The sequence below is a fragment of the Erythrolamprus reginae genome, chromosome 7 (assembly GCF_031021105.1).
Source record: "Erythrolamprus reginae isolate rEryReg1 chromosome 7, rEryReg1.hap1, whole genome shotgun sequence".
NCBI lineage: Eukaryota > Metazoa > Chordata > Lepidosauria > Squamata > Dipsadidae > Erythrolamprus > Erythrolamprus reginae.
The window spans coordinates 60,355,301-60,381,646 of record NC_091956.1 but is presented as its reverse complement, the minus strand read 5'-3'; the positions used below and the strand labels follow the sequence as shown (position 1 = coordinate 60,381,646).

Here is a 26,346-nt window from a genome sequence, read left to right as displayed (position 1 = left end):
AGTGTGATTACACTTAAGAAAACTTTCTGGGATTAATCTACTGCCATAATGTACATTTCTCCAATTCTTTGCTATTTGTATGGGTCAGGCACACATGCATAGAAATACATAGCAAACTGTTAACATTATCTGTGCTGTTTGGCAAATTTCTGGGAGGCAGAGCCTTTTTTCCCTTGTTTTCCTCCTCCAAAACTAAGGTGTATCATATACTCCAGTGCGTCTTATACTCTGAACAAAACGGTACTAATGAAATACTGTATTATACAGTAGTACCTCTAGATACGAGCTGCTCCACATGCGAGTATTCCAAGTTACGAGCCGAGAAGCGAGCAAAATTTCTGTTCGACACTGAGCTCAAATTCAGGATATGAGCCGAGCGTCCACTAGGTGGCGCAAGAATTGCATGCTTCCAGTTATCTCGGCGCGAAAAACAAAGTCTAAAGGCATTCATTCGAGATGCGAATTGATCGACATATGAGCTCGGGTCTGGCACGAATTAAACCCGTATGTCGAGGTACCACTGTATATGAAATATGTCACAATTATTTTTAGAAGCATCCCAAATGGCACTATTTGTAAGGAACTGAACAATCAACAGCATAATTTTTGTTACTAAGAGCCATTTTAACTACTGCTCTGCATTTGTTTCTTTCAACTTAAAATAATTGAAAATAATAATAATAATAATAATAATAATAATAATAATAATAGTAATTTATTGGATTTGTATGCCGCCCCTCTCCGTAGACTCATAGGATATGTGTAAACTTTTATAAATTTTACTAGCTTTTAAAAAACATGCAAATTGTTTTTTCATGAGCTCAAGACATTTAGCATAGAAAGTTATTGCTACTCTTTCTCTGATATGGACCTTTAAATAAAGCTGCCCAAGCATTTTTGGGATGCCACCACAGAAAAACTATTAGGAAAAACTGTTTTAGGCCATTAATTCATCCCAGCTTATTTTACAAGCTATGGTTAAGCAAAACATGACAGACAGAAAAAAAAATCAATTAAGTCATTGTACAGCACTTGGACAGGTGAAACAAAATATTAAAAGCAATACAAGATCTGCCATTTTAAGAAAAAATAAATGCATTTAAACTGGGTCTTACATTATTGACAGGGTTACCAAATGAAAAATAGTATTTTATACCACACTTTTATATCATAGATATCCTACCATATTTCCTAAATAGATCAGGCTGCTTCAAAGGAAATTCAATCATTTCTTTTATAGTTTTCAGCTGGTTACCGAGTCCACCTATTGAATCATAAGTAACTTTTGGTTCAAGATTGTGCTCTTCTGTCTTTTGGGCTTGTGGTTGTATGAAACTGATCCTAGTCTTTGATGATATGTAGTAAAATGTTTCCCAATTCTGTGACAGTCCTGTTTTATCAGGCAAAGGTAATCCTTCTTCACCTGCAAAACCTTTGTCACAGTCCTGTGATATGGTTGATTCAGAATGAAGGTTAGACCCATCACCATCAAGTATCTCTGCTGGATCAGGACTCAATGCTTTATGCCCCGTACTATTTAAAGAATCATTCACGGATATGTTATGATCCTCATATTTACATGGAGTACTGGTAGATATTTCATTGTCTGTTATTCCTAGTTTTCCAAGCTCAATGGATAAATTGAAATGACTATTGGCCGAATTCTCCAGTGGTAATTCTTGTGGTATCTTTAAAACATGTTGCTTTTCCAGCAACACTCCATCCACTCCTTTCACCTTTGTAACCTTTAGCTCACAAGATCGGCCATAGAAAGTAATTTGCAGGAAATTCCCTGGCAATACTATCTTTCCATCTGCAAAAGGAAGATTAAGAAACCAATCAGATTTCTCACATAGTGTCCATTTAAAACATTACTGGATAAAAGTATCTGTTAATAATAGCAATACATCAAGAAATATAATAATTTTCGAAACAAAAGCAATGATCTTGGTGACCTAACTGCCAGTTCTCAAAATTTAAAAAAGGTTGCATTTTCTATAGTCTTGGTAAACTTTAACAATAAACTAATTGTCAGTCCTTTAGAAGGACTGCAATCAAAATAGGGGTATCATATCCTACTCTTATACTTGCTTTTATCATCCAAAATTAATTTACTGTGACAAACTAAGATATACAGAAAATACATGGACTAGAAATTTAAAAAAAGCTCAGAAAGGTTACTTTTAACAAAACACGCCTACGAGCCTGTTTTTGAGGTCAGAACAACTTATTTTTGAATAGCACTTTCCTTCTTAAAAGAATATTCTGTGCACTTTTAAAAGGCAGCCTCTTTATAGTTATAAAGTTTCAAATGCAGTATTTTTCCCTATTCTTGATCCTCTTAGTCCAGAGTGTATTGGATCTCTGTAAAACTCAGAATCCAAAATGTTTGACTGCAGGACAGACATAAATTTATATGTATTTAATATCTAAAAGTATAATATAAATCAGAAAACATAAACTAAACCAATACCTAAGTTTCGCAAGAGGCTAAGGGACAAGTCTTCAGTATTGACACTGTCATCTTTAACCCTAGGAAGAAATAAATAAAATAATCATCGTTAAAGTTTAATAAATATCATTATTTCAAGAACTGCAAATGTACTCCAATATAAGAAATAAATTAGGCTCCTACAAAAGTGACTTCATACAACAATTCTCATGCAGAAATTTATTATGCTGGTTCTTAGCATCACTCCATGGGCTCAAAAAAACTACTGCTATGCAGTCTCTGCCAATTCAAATGCATAGAATCTTAAATAAGAGCCTTAAGTATAGCAAAATTATTAAGATAACATCACTAGGGAGTGCACTAAACATAAAGTTATTTTGTTTTTAAAAATCCCATTTTTGTCCAGTAGTCCAAGAACCATTTATTCAAACCTAAAACTGCACTTCAAGAAGTATACTAATCACAGTTCTTTGTATCCCATAGGTAATCAATCAGTTCCATTTACATAATCCAAGGAGTTATCCAAAGCCTTTTTAAGTCCCCTTTATAGGTTCAATCTTCTATCATAACATTCAGGGGTCACCTTAATTGAGTACCTTCCTTGAATATCTCCAGTAGTCATGGAGTAGTTGGATATAGCCCAGTAAGTATTTTCAAAGTCCTTCAAATAAGTACAGTATTCCCAGGCTTGTATATTTTCCTTTTGTCAGCAGGTGGTACTCTCAACTTAAATTTCAGTGTTTGAAAGTCTGCTTTTAGTTATTTCAATTGTAAATAAATTATAGATGCAGGATAAGTATTTTAAGTAAATAATTCCAGCATTTTAAAATGCCTTCCCATTTCACGTCTTTAAGAGTCCAAGTTTATTGTTTTTCTCTCTTTAAGTCTTTTCCTTCTGGTCTGGTATTTTTCTCAGAATGTTTAATTGCTGCTTTAAGAAATAATTATGAGCAATTCTTTGGGGTTAGATTTTAAGTAAAAGAGAATCCTCTCCTGCAGTTTCAGTCACTTTCAGTTGACGTCGCGGCAAAATCAGAAATGAGGAGTGGGTTTCTGCGCTCCTATGCTGAGTTCTCCCTGTTAGTGAGCTCTGAAAGAAACTCCAGATCGTGCAGAACGCAGCCACGAGAGCCATCATGGGGCCCCATGGATTCGCCCACGTTTCTGCAACACTCCGTGGCCTGCACTGGCTGCCGATCGGTTTCTGGTCACAATTCAAAGTGTTGGTAATGACCTTTAAAGCCCTACATGGCATTGGACCAGAATACATCCAGAACCGCCTTCTACCGCACGAATCCCAGCGGCCGATAAGATCCCACAGAGTTGGCCTTCTCCGGGTCCCGTCGACAAAACAATGTCATTTGGCAGGCCCCAGGGGAAGAGCCTTCTCTGTGGCGGCCCCGGCCCTCTGGAATCAACTCCCCCCAGAGATTAGAATGGCCCCCACCCTCCTTGTCTTTCGCAAATTACTCAAGACCCACCTTTATCGCCAGGCATGGGGGAACTGAGACATCCTCCCCCAGGCTTTTATATTTTATGTTTGGTATGTATGTGTTGTATGGTTTTAAATTGTTGAGGTTTTAGATATGTTTTATTTTAATATTAGATTTGTCTCACTGTTATATTGTTTTTGTATTACTGTTGTGAGCCGCCCTGAGTCTTCAGAGAGGGGCGGCATACAAATCTAATTAATAATAATAACAATAACAATAACAATAATAATAATAATAATAATAATAATAATAATAATAATAATAACTGCTCTGTGAGGTCACGGAGAGTCCCAACTCTTCTGCCTGACTCAGGGTTCCCTTTGGAGGAGAAAAGACAGCCTGAAGATGGCTGATTCTAATCTGGGACCACCGAAGAACAACAAATACTGGTGCTGGAGTGAAGTTGATGAACATACACCAATCCTTGAACCCACATACCATGGTTCTCTACACCAGTGTTTTTCAACCAGTGTGCCACGGCACACTAGTGTGCCGCGAGACATGGTCAGGTGTGCCGCGAAGCTCAGAGAGAGAGAAAGAAAGAAAGAAAGAAAGCGAGAGAGAGAGAGAGAGAAAGAGAGAGAAAGAGCGAGAGAGAGAGAAAGAGAACAATAGAGAAAGAAAGCAAGAGAGAGAGAGAAAGAGAACAAGAAAAAGAAAGAAAGAGAGAAAGAAAGAGAAAGACGGAGAAAGAAAGCAAGGGAGAGAGAAAGAGAGGGAGGGAAGGAGAGAGAGAGAAAGACATAGAGGGAGGTTTGGAGGGAGAGAGAAAGAGCAAAAAAGAGGAAGGAAGAGAAAGAAAGGGATGGAGAGAGAAAGAAAGATGAAGGGAGAGAAAGAGGGAGGGAGAGAGAAATAGAGTGAAAGGGAGGAAGAGAGAGAGAGAGAATTTTTTTGTCCAAACTTTTTTTAGCCGCCCCCCCCTCGCTCAATGTGCCCTAGGGTTTCGTAAATGTAAAAAATGTGCCGTGGCTCAAGAAAGGTTGAAAATCACTGCTCTGCACAACCCTATATCAAGTTAGTTAATTACAATTTATCCAAACCATATGCCTCCAAATGAGAATTCCATTCATCTGAAGTGTGAGATGGGTGGCAAATACATTTGACAAATAAATGAGAAGCATTCAAATTACTTACAGCAGCTTTGAGAGCAGAGTGTCTGTAAACTAAGCTTTCCAAAGGAAATTACACTTTACAGAAATACACTACATATAATGTATTTAATTTAGTCAGCAATTCGGATTTGAGTTGCAAAGTTGTTCTAGGGAATAAAAGAGAAGGTACATAGCAAAATATACCTGTTCTTCATATCTGTCATGAGATCTCAAGAAAAGACAAACTGGTTTAAAGTGCTACAATTGTACTCTCCACATGCTCCAAATTTCACTTCCAGAACTCAGATCAGAAGCAGTGCAAATGTCCTGGAAATGCCAGTTTTAAATATGAGGAAAACTAAGGTCTAATGTCATTATGATCACATGAAACTCCTTCATCACAACATTCGCTCAGTCACAATTAATTGGAAATCTGGCCATAGGTAATAATGTAAAATGCCTAGATGTCAACATACCCTAGCTTTACTTCCACTTCCTCTGCCTGAAGTACAGCACCATTCACAGGCTGGATAAAGATCTTATCACCGGGTACCACTTTCAGGTTCTTCTGTGTAATTGCACTTAAGCCAATATTTTTACCAGGAAAGCCAGCAACAGGCCACGCTATGCAAACCTAACCGAAACAATAGAAAATGCAGCTCTAAAACAATCCACCTAGTGTTATCCCTTTCAAGAAAAATAAAAGACATCATTACATAAACAACCCCCTCCTGCAGGCACAAACACATGTAGAATTGATAAGAAAACAAATATTACCTCTTGCTTCCCGTTTGTACTGGTAAGCAACACTGGACGCCCTATGCAAATATTTGCCAGCTTTAAGTTGTTGAGTGCCAATTGTACAAAAGATCCTCTGAATATTTTGGGGATTTTGTCATCTTCTAAAATTAAAGAGAAAAATACAATTATACTGTACAGTATTTATCATTTGGTTGATCTAAAATCTTTAAGAATAAAGTGCAGATTATCTCCCCATGGTCAATATAAGAACAGAACATGATATGCAATATGATATCTTTGATTTAGAACTTAAACCATGTTTGGGCCATTCAATTAACTGTTTCAAGAACAACATTCTGATGTTCAACAAACCTTGCCCGTGTTCTTCTACTTTATGCTGATCTGAAAATATTAAAGTTCAAGGACAAAAGAGAATCAGCTCTGCCCATTCATCATATTTCTGCATATTATATTACAGGTAGTCCTTGACTTATGACCATAAATGAACCCAAATTTTCCATTGCTAAGTGGGACGTTTACTGTTCCATGGTTTTATGACCTTTCTTGCCACATTTATTAAGTGAATAACCACAGTTAAGTTAGTAACATCGCTGTTAAGTGAATATGGCTCCCCCATTGACTGCTTGTCAGAAGGTCACAAAAGGTTATCACTTGATCCCAGGGCACTGCAACTTTCATAACTAAGAGTCAGTTGCCAGGCATCTGAATTTTGATCATGTGAACATGAGAATGTCATGTGGAAAATGGTCGTAAGTCACTTCTTTCAGTACCATTGTAACTTTGAACTGTCACTAAATGAACTATTATAGGTTGAGGACTCCCTGTATTGAGAGACCACTGAGGAACAACTTCCAAATCATGGCTATCGTGCAAATACTTAGCCATTATAATGCAGTTAACTTTGAATAGAGAAATGTGATGTATTGTATATTGTAGATGTGATGCAATGTATAACTCATTGTAACACAACTCAACAAACTTTGTTACAATGCCCTGTACCTCCAAAGAAGTGGTGAACACTAAAGCAGTCAACAAGAAGTGGAAGTACAGTATTCTTGTTAATTTCATTCCTAATCCAACATATCCCAAATTGGTTAAATGTTGCAAGTGAAAATGGTCCAAGGAAGTACACTAGATGGCAGAGTAGTAACAAAAATAACTACATCAAGTCTCAAATGAATAAAAAGTATAGCTGCATGAATTCACTTGAGCTAAGAGCAGTTGAAAAACTATAATATATTTATTGGTCAACAAGAGCTCACTGGTGTAGAATCCAACTCTTCCCCCCTCTTTTAAATAAAGATATGGTATGTTCCAAACGGTGTGTTAGACTTATTTAATTTAATTTAATTTAATTTAATTTATTTAATTAATTTATTTATTGGATTTGTATGCCGCCCCTCTCCGGAGACTCGGGGCAGCTAACAGCAACAATAAAGCAGTGTACAATAGTAGTCTGATGTTAGAAACAATTAAAAACCCATTAATATAAAAAAACAAACATACATACATACATACCATGTATACAATTGTAAAGGCCTAGGGGAAGAGGGTTTCAATTCCCCCAGGCCTGACGGCAGAGGTGGGTTTTAAGCAGCTTACGAAAGGCAAGGAGGGTGGGGGCAATTCTAATCTCTGGGGGGAGTTGGTTCCAGAGGGCCGGGGTCGCCACAGAGAAGGCTCTTCCCCTGGGTCCCGCCAAGCGACATTCTTTATGCAGGCAGGTATGTTATGTTAGAGTCAGGGCCTTTGTCACAAAGCAGTTCAAGTCAAAATCGCCATACACAGTAGTACCCAACGAAGGAAAGGCAGGGAAAAGCTTTGAAATAACCTAAGCAGGCAAAAGGGAATTTGGCATATCTTAGCTCCCACCTGTGACTTCCATAACTGTGAAATTATGAAACAGAAAATTCACATGGCATGATCTGTTTTGGAAAAATGATAACCCTATTTGAAACTGGAGCAGCTAACTACAACTTTCATCTGAGCTGAACTGAACTTGTGTTGAGTTGAATACAACATTTTGAGGATTTCTAGCAAAGCAATTTTGGCTTTCCCGACAGGTAGTGAGGATGAGATCTACATTTGTCCTAAATTTGTACTTAAAAATAAATAAATAAATTGCATTCCATCTCACGCAGTTCCAGCCACCAGAAATGTTCAATACAGAATTTTAAAAAGAATAACAGCTTTATATTAAACGCTGGATTGTATTAAAAAAAATTATATTGCATTCCATCTCATGCAGTTCCAGTTTTACCAATTCAGAAATTAAAAAAGAATAACAGCTTTATATTATATAAACACTGCAAAAGAAAAAGGATCATCACAAACATGCAAACAGCAATCTGAACAGGCTTTGTATTGTTTTAGATGGACTTTGCCAGAATTTTGAGTCTCAACTCAACCCGTTCCGGGAATGAGTTACTGGGTATATTTCCATATATCATTTTATTTCCATTACCGACAGAAACTTCAGAGGATAATCAGAACTGCAGAAAAAACAATTGCTGCCAACCTGCCTTCCATTGAGGACCTGTATACTGCACGAGTCAAAAAGAGGGTGGGGAAAATATTTACTGACCCCTCGCATCCTGGACACAAACTATTTCAACTCCTACCCTCAAAACGTCGCTACAGAGCACTGCACACCAAGACTAGACAGAAGAACAGTTTTTTCTGCAATGCCATCACTCTACTAAACAAATAATTCCCTCAAAATCTGCACTTCTATTTCTACTAGCTTTCCTCATCATTCCTATAGTCCTTTTTCTCCCACTTAGGACTGTATGACTGTAACTTGTTGCTTGTATCCTATGATTTTTATTAATATTGATTGTTTCTCCATTGCTTATTTGGCCCCTATGACAATCATTAAGTGTTGTACCTCATGATTCTTGACAAATGTATCTTTTTCTTTTATGTACAGAGAGCATGTGCACCAAGACAAATTAATTGTGTGTCCAATCACACTTGGCCAATAAATTCTATTCTATTATCTCTTAAGAGAACATGTATTATGTGATGGAATGATGATGCTTATAACTGCTGCAAGAATCTTGCAAGAACTATATGCTTCTGTGGCAACAACCAGAATGATCGTCTACGGCAGTGTTTCCCAACCTTGGCAACTTGAAGAGATCTGGACTTCAACTCCCAGAATTCCCCAGCCAGCATTCGCTGGCTGGGGAATTCTGGGAGTTGAAGTTCAGATCTCTTCAAGTTGCCAAGGTTGGGAAACACTTGTCTACGGTGCTTAGATTCCTCGATATTTTCTCAACCTAGCCCACCTTACAGGCTTGTTGAGAGCATGAACGAACCCAAGCATCCCTACCCTTGTCCAAAAAGTCTGCGACCGATAAACTCAGCCACCCGAAGGGTTCTTGGGCTGCTTCTCGTTCATCGAGAGCCAAGTCCTTTTCCGAAGGAGTCCGTTTCTTGCTTTTCCTCTTGCTGGAAGAGGACATTGCGAGAATCCAGCAAAGCTGTTAAGGCAGGAGGCAGCGCCGCTTGAATCGTATTTGGACCACGAGCGCGGCTTCTTCCCCGGAAGACTAAAATTCGCTCGAAGAGATAGTCAAGAGTTAGAGAACGTCGGTTCAAGACCGCCTATGTGCAATTATTAAAGCAATGAGAAAGTTAAGTTTCAAAGCGCTAAAAAAAAACCACCCGCCACTCTGTCTCCTTAAATATTTCTGATCACAACAGTAAAAGAACTTCGAATGCTAATGTGTTTTTTCTTTCTTTCTTAGGAAGCTACAGAGAATATCACTCTTCATTTTTAGAGTCTAGGGATTCTTGGTGGCAGGAAGCGGATGTTGTTCTATAATTATATCTCTATGTATAACCCACAATTGGCTATGTTCAATGTAATGCCGGAAGTCTTTCCGAAATGCAGCGTTCCTTAGCAGCGGTCTCCAACCTGGGCAACTTTTAAGACTTGCGGACTTCAACTCCCAGAATTCCTTTGCTGGCTAAGGAATTCTGGGAGCTGAAGTCCGCAAGTTTTAAAGTTGCCCAGGTTGGAGACCCCTGCCTTAAGAGCCTTCGCTTTATTCTCCCCAATAGGGGTATGACTGCACTGTTATTCTTTTCATTTAGCCACTTCCTGATTAAACGTCCAGTCTATGAGTAACTCCACGTCCTTTTCTCTCCGGGTTCCTTTGCGGCAGCAACGCAGGCGTTATGGCGGCTGGGTGGCCTGTTTCGTCTTCCCGCAGCCGGCGTTTGCTCTCGTCGCTTTGGCGACTCCTGCAGCGGCCCGAACTCGGGGGCGGCGTGAGCGGTCACCGACATCTCTGCGCGGCCGAAACAGGGTTGAAGCCGCGAAGGGATAAATTCGGCGGAGTGAGCTTAGACCTGGCTCAGCTGTGCTCTCCTGAGAGCCTGGATGAAGCCGCCTTCCGGCGCTGGCTACAGGGCAAGTGCCTTTTGCTGGAAGCTCGTGGGGATCAAGAGCAAGGGACTCCAACTTTGGCCACTTTAAGACTCATGGACTTCAACTCCCAGAATTCCTCAGCCAGCTTAGCTGAGGGATCTCTAGCCAAGCTTAGCGGGCTGAGGAATTCTGGGAGTTGAAGTCTTAAAGCCGCCAAGGTTGGAGACCCCTGAGGTAGAGCACAGTCGACCAAAGCACTCAAAAAATCATGTCATGTATACATGTTTATATACTGCTCAAAACATAAAGGGAACATTTAAACAACACAATATAACTCCAAGTAAATCAAACTTCTGTGAAATCAAACTGTCCCCTTAAGGAGCAACACTGATTTACACCATATTACAGGTGTAAGGAAAATTATTAATTGTTAATTACTGTACTTGGTACTGATATGGGTGAAGAATCCTTAATTTAAAAATTAATATTCTGTTTGTTTGTTTTTTAGCTAGTGGTGTTCTCACATTTAAAAATGTGTTCGTTTTTAAAAAATGTAACCATAAAAATCTTGTGCAGGAGAATATGATTCAAAATTGCTTCCATTCCACTTTCAAGCACCTAACTTTATGCCTTCTGAGCTTTTCTGGCTGCAACAATGTCCAAGGGATAGGATCTCCAGAGAGCCCTGTGGTGCCTCTGTCATATCCTGTGCATTTTAGATAAATACACTCTCTCTCCACTGAGAATATCTATTATAATTAAAATGTTTCACAAAAGTTTAAGACACTTTATAATTGAATACATGAAGTATTTAAATCATTTAAAAGCAGATTTCAGGTCAAATTCATTTACATAATTAGCTGTTTTCTAGTTAATATCTAGAACTCAAATGAGGGGCAATGCAATGGCCTAGAGGTGAAGAAGCTTGCTCCTTATTCAGAAGGTTGAGAATTTTATCCTAGGCAGCAGCAGATGTTTCTCTATCAGGGCACAAAGAGAAAATCTACTGTGAAATCGATGTAGGCGTCAGGAAGGGCATCCAGTCATTAAATGCTCAGCTCCATTCAGTCCTCCTGATTCCACCCCAAAACAAAGGATGTAAAGCAGCGGTCCCCAAACTACAGCCCGGGGGCCACATGTGGCCCGCTGAGGCCATTTATCTGGCCCCCGGATCTTTTCCAAGGCCGCACTGGAAAAGCAGTGAGAACGTCCCCCTCAATCCTATCTCACCCGAGGTAAAGTAAGGCTTGCTGAAAGCCAAGCTGGGCACAACACACACACATACACGCACCCACCCGCCTCCCCCTCCTCTTTGAGTTGCTAGCTCCCATGATCTGAATGGGGATTGAATGGGAGTCCGGGGTCGGAGGGTGAAGGCTTGTCGGGTGAGTCCCCCGTGGGGAGAGAAGAGGGAGGGTGAAAGAGGGAAAAGAGAGAGAGAGAAGTGGAGAGAAAGAAAGAAAAGGGAAAGAGAAGGGGAAAAGAGCAAGGGAAAGAAGTGGAGAGGAAGGAAGGAGGGAGGGAAGGGAGGGAGGGAAAGAAGGGGGAGAAAGAGAGGGAGAGAGAAAGGGAGTGTAGGAGGGAGGAAAAGAGATAGCAAGAGAGAGAGTGAGAAAGACAGCGAGAGAAAGAAAGCAAGAGAGAGAGAAAGAAAGCAAGAGGGAGGGAGAGAGAAAGAAAGCAAGAGAGAGAAAGAAAGCAAGAGGGAGAGAGAGAGAAAGTAAGAGGGAGAGAGAGAGAGAAAGAAAGCAAGAGAGAGAGAGAAAGAGTGAGTGAGAGAGAAAGAAATAAGATATGTGCAGTGTGCATAGGAATCTGTTCACAGGTTTTTTATAGTCCGGCCCTCCAACAGTCCGAGGGACAGTGAACTGGCCCCCTGTGTAAAAGGTTTGGGGACCCCTGATGTAAAGGGTAATAAAAAGCAAACAAGATCTAGATTAGAATTCACATACTAAGAGTTTTCAAATTCTGTCTTAGGAATTGCACCTCATTATATCTCTGGGTAAGAAAATTTTGACTAGCTTTTTTTCTCAACTGTTAAAAATAGATGAGAGAAATAAAAGGTAGACAGTCAACCACTGATTAAAATGTTTAGCACAGACGTTATCAACACCTTGTCTGGTATTTTTCTCCTTTAGGTGCTCTCAAACAATGGCGGGCAGAAGGCCACATAGCAGTATGGTTGCATGTCCCTATTCTGCAAAGCAGATTTATAGCTACTGCTGCAGAGGAAGGCTTTAGTTTTCACCATGCAGAATCAGACTCAGCTACACTGACTCTCTGGTTAGCAGAAGGATGTAGCAGACTACCAGTTTATGCCACTCATCAAGTAGGTGTTGCAGGTAAGCATTACAAAACATTACACACAGAGACACATACCTATAATAAAAAAAATAAGCTTTTACAAAAGATGTGCCACATCTTATTACCCCTAGCACTTTTGATAAGCAGATAAAATAAGCATATACTGTAATGCAGACTTACTATTCCCCCATCTCCTTACTTTACTTGGACATAAGGAAACTCCTGTGAATTTCGTAAACTACTCAAGACTCACTTATGCCGCCAGACATGGGGGAGTTAAGATATTCCTTCCCCCTAGGCCATTACAAGTTATGCATGGTATGTTTGTGTGTATGTCTGGTTTTATAATAAAGGTTTTTAGTTGTTTTATTAATTGGATTGTTACATGTTGTTTTTTATCATTGTTGTTAGCCGCCCCGAGTCTATGGAGAGGGGCGGCATACAAATCCAATAAATAAATAAATATGTTTTTATTTGTAATATTTTATATCTCACCTTTATTATGTTTTATAAGGAAGAATTCAATGGGATAGGAATAAGAATAAGGATAGGATAGGAAAGGATAGGACAGGATAGGATAGGATAGGATAGCTTTCTTTGGCCAAGTGTGATTAGACACACAAGGAATTTAAGGCAATGAACATATTTAATATGTTCACCCAGCTGACTTTCATGTCTAATGCCAACTAGAACTCGGTCTCCAGGTTTCTAGACCAGCACTTTAATCTCTACACTACACTAGCTTTTTTATCCTACTTTTTATTTTTATCTACCTCTATATTTTATCCTATCTCTCCCATCCATTATGGAAAGTTTTTTGCTGCTTCTCTTCTTTCATCAAGGTATGCAAAGTTACACATAAAAGACAAAAATTTAAGGTTGCTACAGTTGAATTCCTAAGCACAAATATACAATGCCTATTTGGATTTTAATGTAGCTAAGTCAGTAGAGGGCAGCAAAACAAAAGAGGTTTTGGATTTATTTCTAAGGACATGTTTGAGCATGTTTTCCTAAACGGTGAAAGATACAACTCAACATGAATTATGGAAATCCCTGTTACTTAAACATGGATTATTTAAAGTTTAGCCCTTTTAAGTTCTCCCAAACAAAATGAGAGGGATTGAAACAGAAACTTAAATATACTAACACCGTGAAAACTGAGAAATTTTGTATCAGGTTTCATATGCTAATATGGTTTGGTTATAATAAAATCTTTAGTCCAAAAGTGAATATCATGTGCCCTCTACATATCTTTACTAGTTGTACCTCATGGGATTTCATGTCCAAATTTGTAAAGGCACTGCATTGCCTACTTCTTTTTTCATAATTTCCTGTTGACATAGTGGCATATTTAACTTTGTTTAAATTGAAAGTTTGGATGACCTGATGTATTTGATATTTAAAAAAAATAGAAGAGCATCATTCAGTTTATTTACTTATGAACGATTAACGTCATTTCCACACGTCACACTTCCAAAGGTTCCCAGCAGTTTACAGAATAGCTTAGTCTTTAAAAAAACATGTAAAATCATTCCCAGCCTAAATGAAACAGTATGCAATAGTGACTTCCTCATCCATTAAAAGCTCTATGGGGTGGGGTTTTTTTGTTTTGCAAAAGGTAACATTGCTGTCTAAAAGCCTTCAGGACAAGGTACCAAAATGCATGCTTCCAAGAAACATTAGAATTGGGGTACATTATCATGGGAGACATTTTATGTATGCAGGCATGTTTTTATTGTACTTTATTGTGCAATGAAGGTGAACTAACCTAAAATGAATTGGCATAACTAGAATCCACGAAAAGAGAAAATTAAATGAGAACTAAAATCATTAGCTCCTTGCAGATTGCAATAGTATCTCTATTTGCCCTAGTCTGAACGAAGGAATCAAAGCTGTTGCTAGTCCAATTTCACCTTACAGAAAGGAAGGATTAAACAAGACCATTTGTTCAGGCCTAACCTGATTTTGGAAAGGTTTAGGCCTGAACAAATGTCTTGTTTAATCCTCCTTTCTGTAGTAAATTACTAGCAACACTTTTTCCTTCTTCATACTACAAAAAGATACTAATTCAGATCTCAAGGTGCAATGGATTTTAATTCTCATTTATTTTTCTCTTTTCGGATTCTATTATGCCAATTCATTTTAGGTTAGTTCACCTTCAGTGCACAATAAAGTACAAATAAAAACATGCCTGCAAACATAAAATGTCTCCCATGATAATGTACCCCAATTCTAATGTTGCTTTAACTCATGTGGTACCTTTTCCCTGAAGGCTTTTTAGAGCAGCAATGTTATGTTCTTTTGCAGTAACAATACTTTACAAAAAGGGCCACCCTAATCTAAAGGAAATCTATTCCAGAGCAAGAAGGCTAGAACCAGTAAAGCTTGTTTCTAGGTTATATTCAAAAAGGCAGAATTCATCAAATGACTTTCCTACCAACATGAATAGGACTATATATGATGTAGACAAAAATCATACATGTAAGTATATATGTATGTATTTATTTATTTGGTTGATTGGTTGGTTGGTTGGGGTTTTTTTTAATGCCACCCTTCTTCTTAGGCTCAGGTTGGCTTACAACATGTTAGCAATACCCTGTTTCCCCGAAAATAAGACGTACCCCAAAAGTAAGGCATGTCAGAGGTTTTGCAGAATTTGCTAATATAAGACACCCCCTGAAAATAAGGCGTAGTCAAGTTTACATACGGTACGGTGGAAAAACATACGGTACCATTCAAAGCTGTTCATAGCGGTACCATAATAATGTGGCGTCCCCTGCTGGCTCCTTCCATCGCTTTGTACCATCCAGTACAACAGACACAGTCTGCTGCTGTCTCACCGCCATTACAGTCTCCACTACAGTGCGTAGACTGTAGTTCCTCTGGTGGCCGGAAGCTGCAATAGCGGAAGTATACTGTTGTACCATATAAGTGCCGTCGTTTGTGTGTGGGGGTGCCATACTGACAGGTACCGTACTGTAATCAGTGTACCGTACGGTACACTTTCTTTGGGGGTGTCAGCTTTTCTGCCTGTGAATTTGTCTTATTTGAGAAATATAAGGCACCCCCCGAAAATAAGACGTAGCACAACTTTTGGAGCAAAAATTAATATAAGACAGTGTCTTATTTTCAGGAAAACACGGTAGCACTTTTTAACAGAGCTAGGCTATTTCCCCCACAATCCGGGTCCTCATTTTACCCACCTCGGAAGGATGGAAGGCTGAGTCAATTTTGAGCCGGTGATGAGATTTGAAGTGATGACCTGCAGGTCTAGCAGTCAGCTTTAGCAGCCTTCAATACTGCACTCTACCCACTGCGCCACCTTGGCTCCTTTATGGCAGAATGGACAAAACGCAAAAGAACCAAAATGGAGACTGAGGAAAGCTGCCCTTCAAATCAACTTGGGAAAGTCATTTCAGTGTATTTATACATTATTAGCCATTATGTGGTATGAATTATTTTTTGCAAGTGTAACCCAAACTGCCCTGTTTTAATAATAATAATAATAATAATAATTTATTAGATTTGTATGCCGCCCCTCTCCGAAGACTCGGGGCGGCTCACAACAATAATCAAAGAGAATATAACATTGCAACAAATCAAATTTTTAGTTATTTCACAACTGAGAACTTACTCATTGAGTTTAGTCTGGTAATGAGAAATAGTGCTGAAATGCATGTTACCTGCCTATTAAAATTTGATAGAGTAGTATGCCAAATACAGTGATACCTTGTCTTACAAACTTAATTGGTTCCGGGACGAGGTTCTTAAAGTGAAAAGTTTGTAAGACGAAACAATGTTTCCCATAGGAATCAATGGAAAAGCGATTAATGCATGCAAGCCCAAAATTCACCCCTTTTGCCAGCCGAATTGCCCGTTTTTGTGCTGCTGGGATTTCCCTGAGGCTCCCCTCCATGGGAAACCCCACCTCTGGACTTCTGTGTTTTTGCGATGCTGTAGGGGAATCCCAGCATCGCAAAAACGAGCACTTCACTGGCAACGGAAATCCGGTGGTGGGGTTTCCCAGCGAAGGGAGCATCTGTGAAATCGCAGCATCGCAAAAACACCGAAGTCCTCGAAATCCCACCTCCGGACCTCTGTGTCTTTGCAATGCTGCGATTTCACTGAGGCTCCCCTCACTAGGAAACCCCACCTCCGGACTTCCATTGCTAGCGAAGCGCCCATTATTGTGCTACTGGGATTCCCCTGCTGGGATTCCCCTGCAGCATCACAAAAACACGGAAGTCCGGAGGTGGAGTTTCCCATGGAGGGGAGCCTCAGGGGAATCCCAGTAGTGCAAAAACGGGCGCTTTGCTGGCAACGGAAGTCCGGAGGCGGGGCATACCAGCGGCGGCGGTGGGTTTGTAAGATGAAAATAGTTTGTAAGAAGAGGCAAAAAAATCTTAAACCCTGGGTTTGTATCTCGAGAAGTTTGTATGACGAGGCGTTTGTAAGATGAGGTATCACTGTATATCACTAAATCAAAATTATAGTATGTCCATTACATTGCTACAAACTGTTTAGGAAAGTAATTGAAAAATAGAGTAAGAAAAGTCCAGTTATGACATGGGTCTAAAACTTGATCACATCAGAGGCTGAATCTTGTCTTTCCGGAGCTAGGGTGGGCGTGGCCTACATGTGGCGCAAGTTGGACAGGCCTGCTTCATAACATCCAGAAGTTGCTACATCGTTTTCAATTATCTCAGCATATTAATATCGAACAGACAGCTGTAATCCTCCAGTTCCCCCTTTTGCCTCTGTTTGAATATAGGAAAATATTGTCTTTTCCAGTCACTTGGTACCTTATTCCTTCTCCTGTATTTCTTAAAAATAATGAGTGAAAATTGACCTAGACCAGGGATGTCAAAATCAAGTTCATTGAGGGCTGCATCAGAATTGAGTTTGACCTCGGGTTTGTTTTTTTTTTTAAATATAATTTTTATTGATTTTTAAAGGTTTACAAAAAACAAACATATAACAGTGCACAGTGCTTGTGCCCATCACCAAACAACACACACACCCCGTCACCCCCACCACCCCTACAGGAGGATTCAAAGAGGTTTAACTTGTTTATCTATCTATTAATCCTTGGCTCTATCTTGAGCAAATTTTACTAAAAGAGTGATTGTAGTTTATTTTTCGTATTTACATCACAGATTTTACTTAACATATAATCTTTTACCTTGTTCCATCGCACCATCAGCTTCTCTAATTTATTCTCATCAAAATTATTTAATCTTATTTCCATAATTTCAAAATATATGTGATCCACCATATACCAATACCAATTTTGTACTGTCCATTTTGTAGAATCTTTCCATCCTAAAACTATCACCGCTTGAGCACTTTCCAATGCTGCAGTTTTAATTTCCTTAAATTCTTCTAATTCCCTATATTTAATTAAAATTGCTGCTTCTTTTATAATAATCCAATTAATGTTTAACATTTTATTAATTTCATTCTGGACTACCTTCCAGAATTTCTGTATTTCTGCACACTCCCAGATCATATGCATAAATATTCCTTTTTTCTGGCACCCATGCCAACATTTGCTCTTCTCTTTCCCCTGGAAGTGTGCAATTTGTACAGGTGTATAATACCACTTATGTAAGATTTTTCTTCTCATCTCTTTAACTCTCGTATTTTTAATCTTATATATATTTTCTATTATTTCTTTCATTTCTCTTTCATCTATTTGTAAATCATCCTGCCAACATCTTGTTAAACTTTTAGCTACTTCTTCTTCCCTTTGCAATAACATCCTATATATTTTGCTGGCTTGTGCTTTACTTTCATTTATCTTTTCATTTATTATTTTTTCTAAACTATTTTCTTCTCGTAAGAAGATTTCTTTATTCTCACTTTTGTTTAAATATGTACATATTGCATTGATCTGCAACCAATTCTGTTTACCGATCCACCATTCCAATCTGGTTCTACTAACTCTTCCATCTTTCTCATATAATTGTTCAATTCTCGTTACCCCTTTACTATTTAGTATTTTAATAATTCTACTTAGATTAGCATCATCCCCTATATTTAATCCATGTAACGTTGATAACTTGGATACTTTTATTCCGCTTGTCCTCTGCCATTTAAGCCATGTTTCTAAACATGCTTTAAAAGGATCACTTAAGGTAGCAATTTCAATTCTACTCCAATTTTTAAATAGTAGTTCTTTGTTATTTATGTTATTAATTTATTTTTCTAATTCTACCCATTTCTTTTCCCCCCATAACTGTAGCTCGATTAATCTTTCCATTTGAAATGCATTTCTATATAGTACTAAGCATGGGCTGCCCCAGCCTCCCTCTTTCTCTAGTGCAAACTGCCAATGCTTCCTTATTCTGGATTTTTTGTCTCCTTCAATCCAAAAATTTAGTCTACTATCCCATTCTCTTAATTTTGCCTCAGGAAAACTACCCGGTAGAACCTGAAACAAATACATCATCTTTGGTATTATCATCATCTTAAGGGCCCTAATCTTAGCCATTCTTCCTAATTTTTTGCCCTTCCGATTTTTAATCTGCTTCTGGATTTTTTTCCATATTAAGTTATAATTGGCTGTTGTTATTTTTATTGGATTTTTAAATAACCAAATTCCCAAATATTTCATTTTTTTACAACCTAATTTCAATCCTGAAATTTTTTGGATCTCAATTTGCTCTTTAGGGCCAGTATTTAAACATATTATCTCTATTTTTTCTATATTAACCTTAAGACCAGATTGATCTTTAAATTCCTGAAGTAGTATCATTATTCTTTTCATCATTTCAATTGGGGTTTCAGACATCACTATAGCATCATCTGCAAATAAGTTTAATTTCAATTCAAGTTCTCCTATTTGGTAGCCTCTCCATTCCTTATCATTTCTAATTTTGTTTGCTAATGTCTCAATTGCTAATGCAAATAGCATTGGGGATAGTGGGCAACCCTGTTTAGTTCCATTCTGAATTTTAACCATTTCTGTTCTATTGTCATTTACTCTAATTTGAGCCACGTTATCCTTATATATTGTTTCTATAACTTTACAGAATTTGTTTCCCATATTTAAGTCTTTACATAATTGAAATAGGTAATCATGGTTAACTTTGTCAAAAGCCTTATAAACATCTAATTTTAAAATGCTTAATTTTATTTTGGTACTGGTAGCATGGTGTAAGACATTGATCACATTTCTTATTGGTTCATAAATTTTCCTTCCTTTCACAAATCTGTATTGATCTTCTCCAATTATTTTTGGTAATATATTCTCCACCCTATTTGCCAATATTTTCCTAAATATCTTGTAGTCCTGATTTAGCAGGCTAATGGGGCGATAGGAACTAGGATCCATTAAATCACGATCTGGTTTTGGGACCATTATAATTTCTGTCATTTTCCATGTCTGTGGAGTTTCAAAAGTCTCCATTACATTATTAAACAATTTCACCATATATGGCAATAATTCATTCATATACACTTTGTAGTATTCAGCAGTAAAACCATCTGGACCTGGGGCTTTAGCAAGTTTCAATCCCTTAATAACTCTAGATATCTCCTCACTTGTAATTTTTGCATTTAACATTTGACTATCCTCTTCCTTTAATTCTTTTTTAATCTCTGAGGTTTGTGAAACAACATGCTCTTTTTTATATAATTCCCCATAAAAATCTCTCATTATTTTTTCCATTTCTACATTACTACGTTTTATTACACCATCCTTATCTTTTAAAGCAGGAATATAAGATTTCTCTTTTCTTTTTTTCAAATAATGTACCATTTGCTTCATTGATTTATTATTCCAACTTCTAATTCTATGTTTCATAATCATCTTCATTTTATTCCAACTTTCCTCATCCAATAATTGTAATTTCTTTTTCTTGAATGATAGTAATAAATTCCATTCTCTATTTCTTGTGATTTTTAAGGTTTCTTGGATTAAATCTATCTCTTTTAATAAATTATTTCTCTTAGCATCCCAGGATTTCCTAAGGAAAGCTTCCGTACTAATGCAGTTACCCCTCATCACTGCTTTATGTGTATCCCAAACTATTGTTTCTTTAATCTCGCCTGTTGCATTAGTACAAAAGAATCCATTAAGTTCCCTTTGTAATTTAATTCTACTCTCCTCATTTGCCGAGACGATGGGGTTGTACCTCCAAATTCTTTGTTTACTACAAACCTCTAACTCTAACACAGCTAACAAAGGAGCATGATCTGATAGCCAGATAGCTTTCACTTCTGCTTTCTTAAATTTTACCTTATCTGTTTTATTAATTAACATGTAATCTATACAGCTAAATTTATTATGTCTTGCAGAGTAGAAAGTATCTCTATTGGCTACGTTTTGATGAAGGTCCATCATATTAATTTTGTTTAAATGTAACTTTTTCTTTTCCCCCTTCCCTGTTGTTAATTCCAAATTAAAGTCGCCTGCTAAAATCACTATACCTTCCGCAAATTTATCTAATTTCCGTTTTACATTTATTATGAATTGTTTTGCATTTACATTTGGGGCATAAATGACTGCTAAAGTTACTAACTTGTTTCTTATTTTCCCCTTAATAAATAACATTCTGCCGTCATTGTCCCTCTTAATATTACTTAACTGAAAATGCACTCTTCTGTGAACCAATATAGCTACTCCTTTTGCTTGATTCGTTCCTCTCGACTCATAAACTTTTTGCCACTCAGTATTTATAAGTAATCTGTCTGTTTTTTCCCTTCCCTTATGAGTTTCTGAGAGGAATAAAACATCTGCCTTACTGTCCTTAGCCAGCTTCATGATTCTACATCGCTTTTTCTGTGATGAAAGACCATTTACATTGAGAGATAAAAGGCCTAAATCACCCATTTACATAGTCTAAATGCATTTCCCCTTTCCACAAAACAGAGCCTACCGGAAAATTGTTTTTTGTTGCTCATCTTTCTTCTCCTTTTGAAGTGAAGCCAACTCTCTTTGAAGTGCAGCAATTTTCTCTTCTTTACTTTGCTCTGCCTCGCGAAATGGTTGAAGAGAGAGCTCTTGTTCTGCTGGGTCTGGCCGGTCCACCGATGCCTGGCTCTGAGTTGCTCCCTCTGGATTTAATCCCAATTGGAAAAGTAGCTTTCTTCCTTCTTCTAACAATCTCGCCTGGAAAAACTTGGTATCTTTGAACACAATTATGGTGGCCGGATAGCGCCAAGAAAATTTAATTCCATTTTCATACAGCTGAGAAGACACTTCTCTCATCTGGTTTCTCATCTTAAGGGTCTCAGCAGACAAATCTTTTAAAACGCGTATTGCCTCATGGACCAGTTCTAAGTACCATATAGACCGGATGCGGGCTCCAGGCCTTGAGTGACACCCCTGACCTGGACTATGTGTGAACTTCATAATTCCCACATTTAACTGCTTATCTATAATATGTTTAGAATAGAATAGAATTTTATTGGCCAAGTGTGATTGGACACACAAGGAATTTGTCTTGGTGCATATGTTCTCAGCGTACATAAAATAAAATATACATTTGTCAAGAATCATGTGGTACGACACTTAATGATTGTCATAGGGGTCAAATAAGCAATGAAGAAGCAATACTAATAAAAATCTTAGGATGTAAGCAACAAGTTACAGTCATACAGTCAACATGGGAGGAAATGGGTGATAGGAATGATGAGAAAAACTAGTAGAATAGAAGTGCAGATTTAGTAGAAAGTCTTGACAGTGTTGAGGGAATTATTTGTTTAGTAGAGTGATGGCGTTCAGAAAAAAACTGTTCTTGTGTCTAGTTGTCTTGGTGTGCAGTGCTCTATAGCAACGTTTTGAGGGTAGGAGTTGAAACAGTTTGTGTCCAGGATGTGAGGGGTCAGTAAATATTTTCCCCACCCTCTTTTTGACTCATGCAGTATATAGGTCCTCAATGGAAGGCAGGTTGGCAGCAATTGCTATTTCTGCAGTTCTGATTATCCTCTGAAGTCTGTGTCGGTCCTGTTGGGTTGCAGCACCAAACCAGACAGTTACAGAGGTGCAGATGACAGACTCAATGATTCCTCTGTAGAACTGTATCAGCAGCTCCTTGGGTAGTTTGAGCTTCCTGAGTCTACGGAAAGGGGCAGCATACAAATCTAATAAATAAATAAATAAACATTCTTTGTTGTGCTTTTTTGATGATGTTTTGGATGTTAGGTGACCATATTAGGTCTTGAGATATTGGATAGGAAGTATTGATAAGAACATTTCCTATGCTTCAAAAGCTTGAAATACAGTACCTTCCTAGAGTTTCAAAATGTGCAATAATACAATTGTACTTTTTTGGTGGCATTACTATTCCCTACATCAGGCATATTCAAACTATGCCCCATGGGATAGATCTGCCAAAGCCATTAATCTGAATTGCGCAGGACAATGAAGCTGCATGCCCACATCACCACACCCACCTGCTGCCCCCCTCCCATCCTTCAGCCAAGTGCAGGATTTACGTTTCCAATATCCAGTAGAGTGCTTCTCTGCCCAGTGCTTCTAGGGGGGAGGGAGGTCAAAAAAGGGGTGGGAGGAGCCTCAGAAAGTGTCTGTGTGCCATGTTTTTAGCCATCAGAGTGCTTCTGGGGAGGCAGGGGAGGCCAAAAATGGGCGGGGCCTTTTACTAACTGAGGAAAGAACTCAAAGATTTGACAGGGACTTCAGTTCATCGTCGCTCCACTAGGGGTGAGAACCAAAGGGTCCCAACGTGAGAGGCTGCTCCTGTCACTTAATTACACCGCATGATTACACTGCATGATGGTGTCATTTCGTCAGTGTTGTCACATGAAAAGATATAATTAAATATTTACAAAATGTGAGGGGTATACTCACTTCTGTGATGTACTGTTTATATAGATAGGGAGGGAGAGAGAGAGAGAGAGAGAGACTTGTTGATTACTTACCCTTTGGGGCTGAGAAGAATTGCTACAAAATTGAGTATCCTGAAGTGGACCCATTAAACAAATTTTAAAAATGATCTAGTATAAAGAAAAGCCAAACAAAAGATCAACATGCAAACAAAAGCAAATAAAATACCGCCAGGAACAAAACAAATGAAAGTTTAATTTGTGTGTATTGTTTAATGGTAGTGGCTAAATTGGCAAAATGGACTCCTAGATTGGCCACACCCACCCAGTCACATGAACACCTAGCCACGCCCACCCAGCCGGTCCAGTCACCCAACAGTCTGAGGGACTGTGAATTGGCCCCCTGTTTGAAAAGTTTGAGGACCCCTGCCCTACATGGATAAGCCGGAAGACTGTTTCAGTGGGCTTGATAGGCTTTAGCAGCTGAGATGTATGTTCACATAAAGAAACTAAATATAATTTTAGCATAACAACAGACAAGTTCAAAGTTAGTTCAAACTCCCAGTTTGACTAATAAACAGAATTCCACACCAACTAGCACATAACAGTCATATATCAGAAGGATGAAATCATATTCATTGTAGAATATAGAAAACTGCTGAGTACTTTCCAAAGAAATGTCCTTTCAGAAATCTTGTTCCGGATTACAAAATATTCTCTCCCACATACAGAAGTGTGATTAGTCTCTTAAAGAGAGGTTATTTTTAGTCTCATTCTTTGGTTTTTCCTTTGTTTGGAAATGCTTGTGACTTGTACAATTTTTTGTATACTTTTGTATCTGAAAGGCACCAAATGAAATGCACCAAAGACAAATTCATTGTGTGTCCAAACACACTTGGCCAATAAAGAATTCTATTCTATTCTAAATAACATAGCTTTAATATTGCAAGTAACCTAATATGTTACTTGCTAACATACATTACAGAATCAATCACTTAGCTAGAAACACTTCTAAAATTGAAGTAAGAAAACAGTAACACAGATGTACATGAGTGAAAATAATTTATAATCTGCCAGGAATTTATATTGTGGGCCATATAATCAAGAAACTAAAATTTTATTCCAGTGGTTTAGATAGAGAGGAAGTTCTATATTACTTTCAAAATTAATCATGGCATTACTATTTTTCTGATGAAACAGAAAATATTCTGTCTCCCAATAGGTGCTGTGTTGGATACCAACACTGGGAGAGTATTAGCTGTTCAAGACAAAAATAAAGTAAGTATGTCACTATAATGTATTTAAATTGATTTGGATTAAAAGGTCCTTGAGCAAAAGGTTTTTAATCTGCTTTCGTCCAAGAACTTTTATGTGAAGAAAGAAAAAACTTGAAATCCAGGAATGTGCTTTTTATTTTAGCTCAAGATATAATCTTCTACATAGATTTTTGCACACTTTCAACTAATGTGTTTATGCCAAGGTAGGATTATGCAAAATCTTGAAACAACTTTAAATGCATATATCTTAATCCCATTCCTCTAATATGAGTATATATTATATTGGTTAAGCAACCCTATTAATTTTCTTTCAACCTAAATTAATAATGGTTAAAAGTAAACTTGATTCCATTTTCATTTATTTATTTTTTGATTTGATTTGATTTGATTTGATTTGATTTGATTTGATTTGTATGCCGCCCCTCTCCATAGACTTGGGGCAGCTAACAACAGTAATAAACAGCATATAACAAGTCTAATGTTTAAAATAATTAAAAAACTCTTATTAAAACCAAACATACACACAAACATGCCATTCATAAATTGTATAGGCCTAGGAGGAAAAAGGTAGTTCGGTTCCCCCAAGCCTGGCGACAGAGGTGGGTTTTGAGGAGCTTACGAAAGGCAAGGAGGGTGGGGGCAATTCTGATCTCCGGGGGGAGCTGGTTCCAGAGGGTCGGGGCCACCACAGAGAAGGCTTTTCCCCTGGGTCCCGCCAGACGACATTGTTTAGTTGACGGGACCTGATTTGCAGTTAAAATGACAGAAAAATAAATACTCATTCTTTTCTGTCAGTTTAAATCCAAGATCAATTGGAATAGCAATGAGCTGACTTCTTTGCCAGTTTTATTTTTAGAAAGCAAGGCTAAGTTTTGAAAGTTTCTGAATGTAACACTTCACTGAGAGGGTTATTTTTTTAATCTGAAAGTTGATATTGGCATCTTTTTTGAAGAAGAAAGAAGAAGAAGAAAGTTTTTAAATGAGGGGTCCTCAAACTTTACAACTTTAGGACTTGTGGATTTTAACTTAGAATTCTCCAACCAGCACAGCTTCCAGAATTTTGGAAGTTGTAGTCCACAAGTCTTAAAGTTGCCAAGTTTGAAGACCTCTATTTTAAATGGATAATGCAATGGTCTAGTCAAGGGAAAGAAGAGTTCTCCGCATCAGATAGTTCTGACCCCGTGGTGTTTTCCAGGGGTTACATTGTTGAACAATGATAGGAATGGATGAAACAAATCTAGTTGATTGAAATAATTTGTTTCTGGTAATCTGCAACAATGATGCTTTCTGCTACTTTCATTGAAGTATAATGGCAACTGTGTTAATTCATTCTCATATTTTCTATTGTGGTTATGTTTTTGTAACTTATCAGTTTTATAGGCACTCTTCTGTCTGTATTAAAAGTAAAAGAGATGTTACATAACTTTAAAAAATTATACATTCAGTTTATATTTTGATAAGCTTATAGTTTAATAAGTTGGTTAACAGCTGTCAAAGGTTACATGAGTGTATTTTATACAGTAGCTCAAATAATAAAACATACAGAGCCCCTACAGGAAATGCAGTATTCGTTTACTAAACATTTTCCCCAATCTTTAATTATTTTTTTCAATTTGTCATTTTATGCTTCAAGAAATAATTGAAGAGAAATAAAATTTATGACTATTCTTTAAAAATGCTATAAAATACATTTCTGATTGAAAAGATGAAAAATGAAAGTCCATAAGAACATAAGAAGAGCCATGCTGAATCAGGTCAAAGCCCATCGAGTCCAGCATTCTGTGTCACATAGTGG

The 26,346-nt window shown here is 37.8% G+C and overlaps 2 protein-coding genes across 2 annotated transcripts in view; one reads left to right on the top strand and one right to left on the bottom strand.

Annotated features, from left to right (window-relative positions):
- AFG2A (AFG2 AAA ATPase homolog A) overlaps window positions 1-9,357 on the bottom strand; it is a 198,781-nt gene extending 189,424 nt beyond the window's left edge. Inside the window, exons 1-5 of the mRNA XM_070757684.1 lie at window positions 9,136-9,357; window positions 5,817-5,941; window positions 5,516-5,673; window positions 2,474-2,532; window positions 1,184-1,813 (exon numbers count right to left, since the gene is read on the bottom strand). Of these exons, the coding sequence (XP_070613785.1) occupies window positions 1,184-1,813; window positions 2,474-2,532; window positions 5,516-5,673; window positions 5,817-5,941; window positions 9,136-9,268 (1,105 nt within the window). The 5' untranslated portion in view covers window positions 9,269-9,357. The remainder of the gene's footprint in view (window positions 1-1,183; window positions 1,814-2,473; window positions 2,533-5,515; window positions 5,674-5,816; window positions 5,942-9,135) is intronic.
- A 427-nt stretch (window positions 9,358-9,784) lies between these two features.
- Window positions 9,785-26,346, top strand: part of NUDT6 (nudix hydrolase 6) — a 32,234-nt gene continuing 15,672 nt past the window's right edge. Inside the window, exons 1-3 of the mRNA XM_070757666.1 lie at window positions 9,785-10,221; window positions 12,318-12,521; window positions 24,497-24,552. Coding sequence (XP_070613767.1) covers window positions 9,987-10,221; window positions 12,318-12,521; window positions 24,497-24,552 — 495 coding nt within the window. The 5' untranslated portion in view covers window positions 9,785-9,986. The remainder of the gene's footprint in view (window positions 10,222-12,317; window positions 12,522-24,496; window positions 24,553-26,346) is intronic.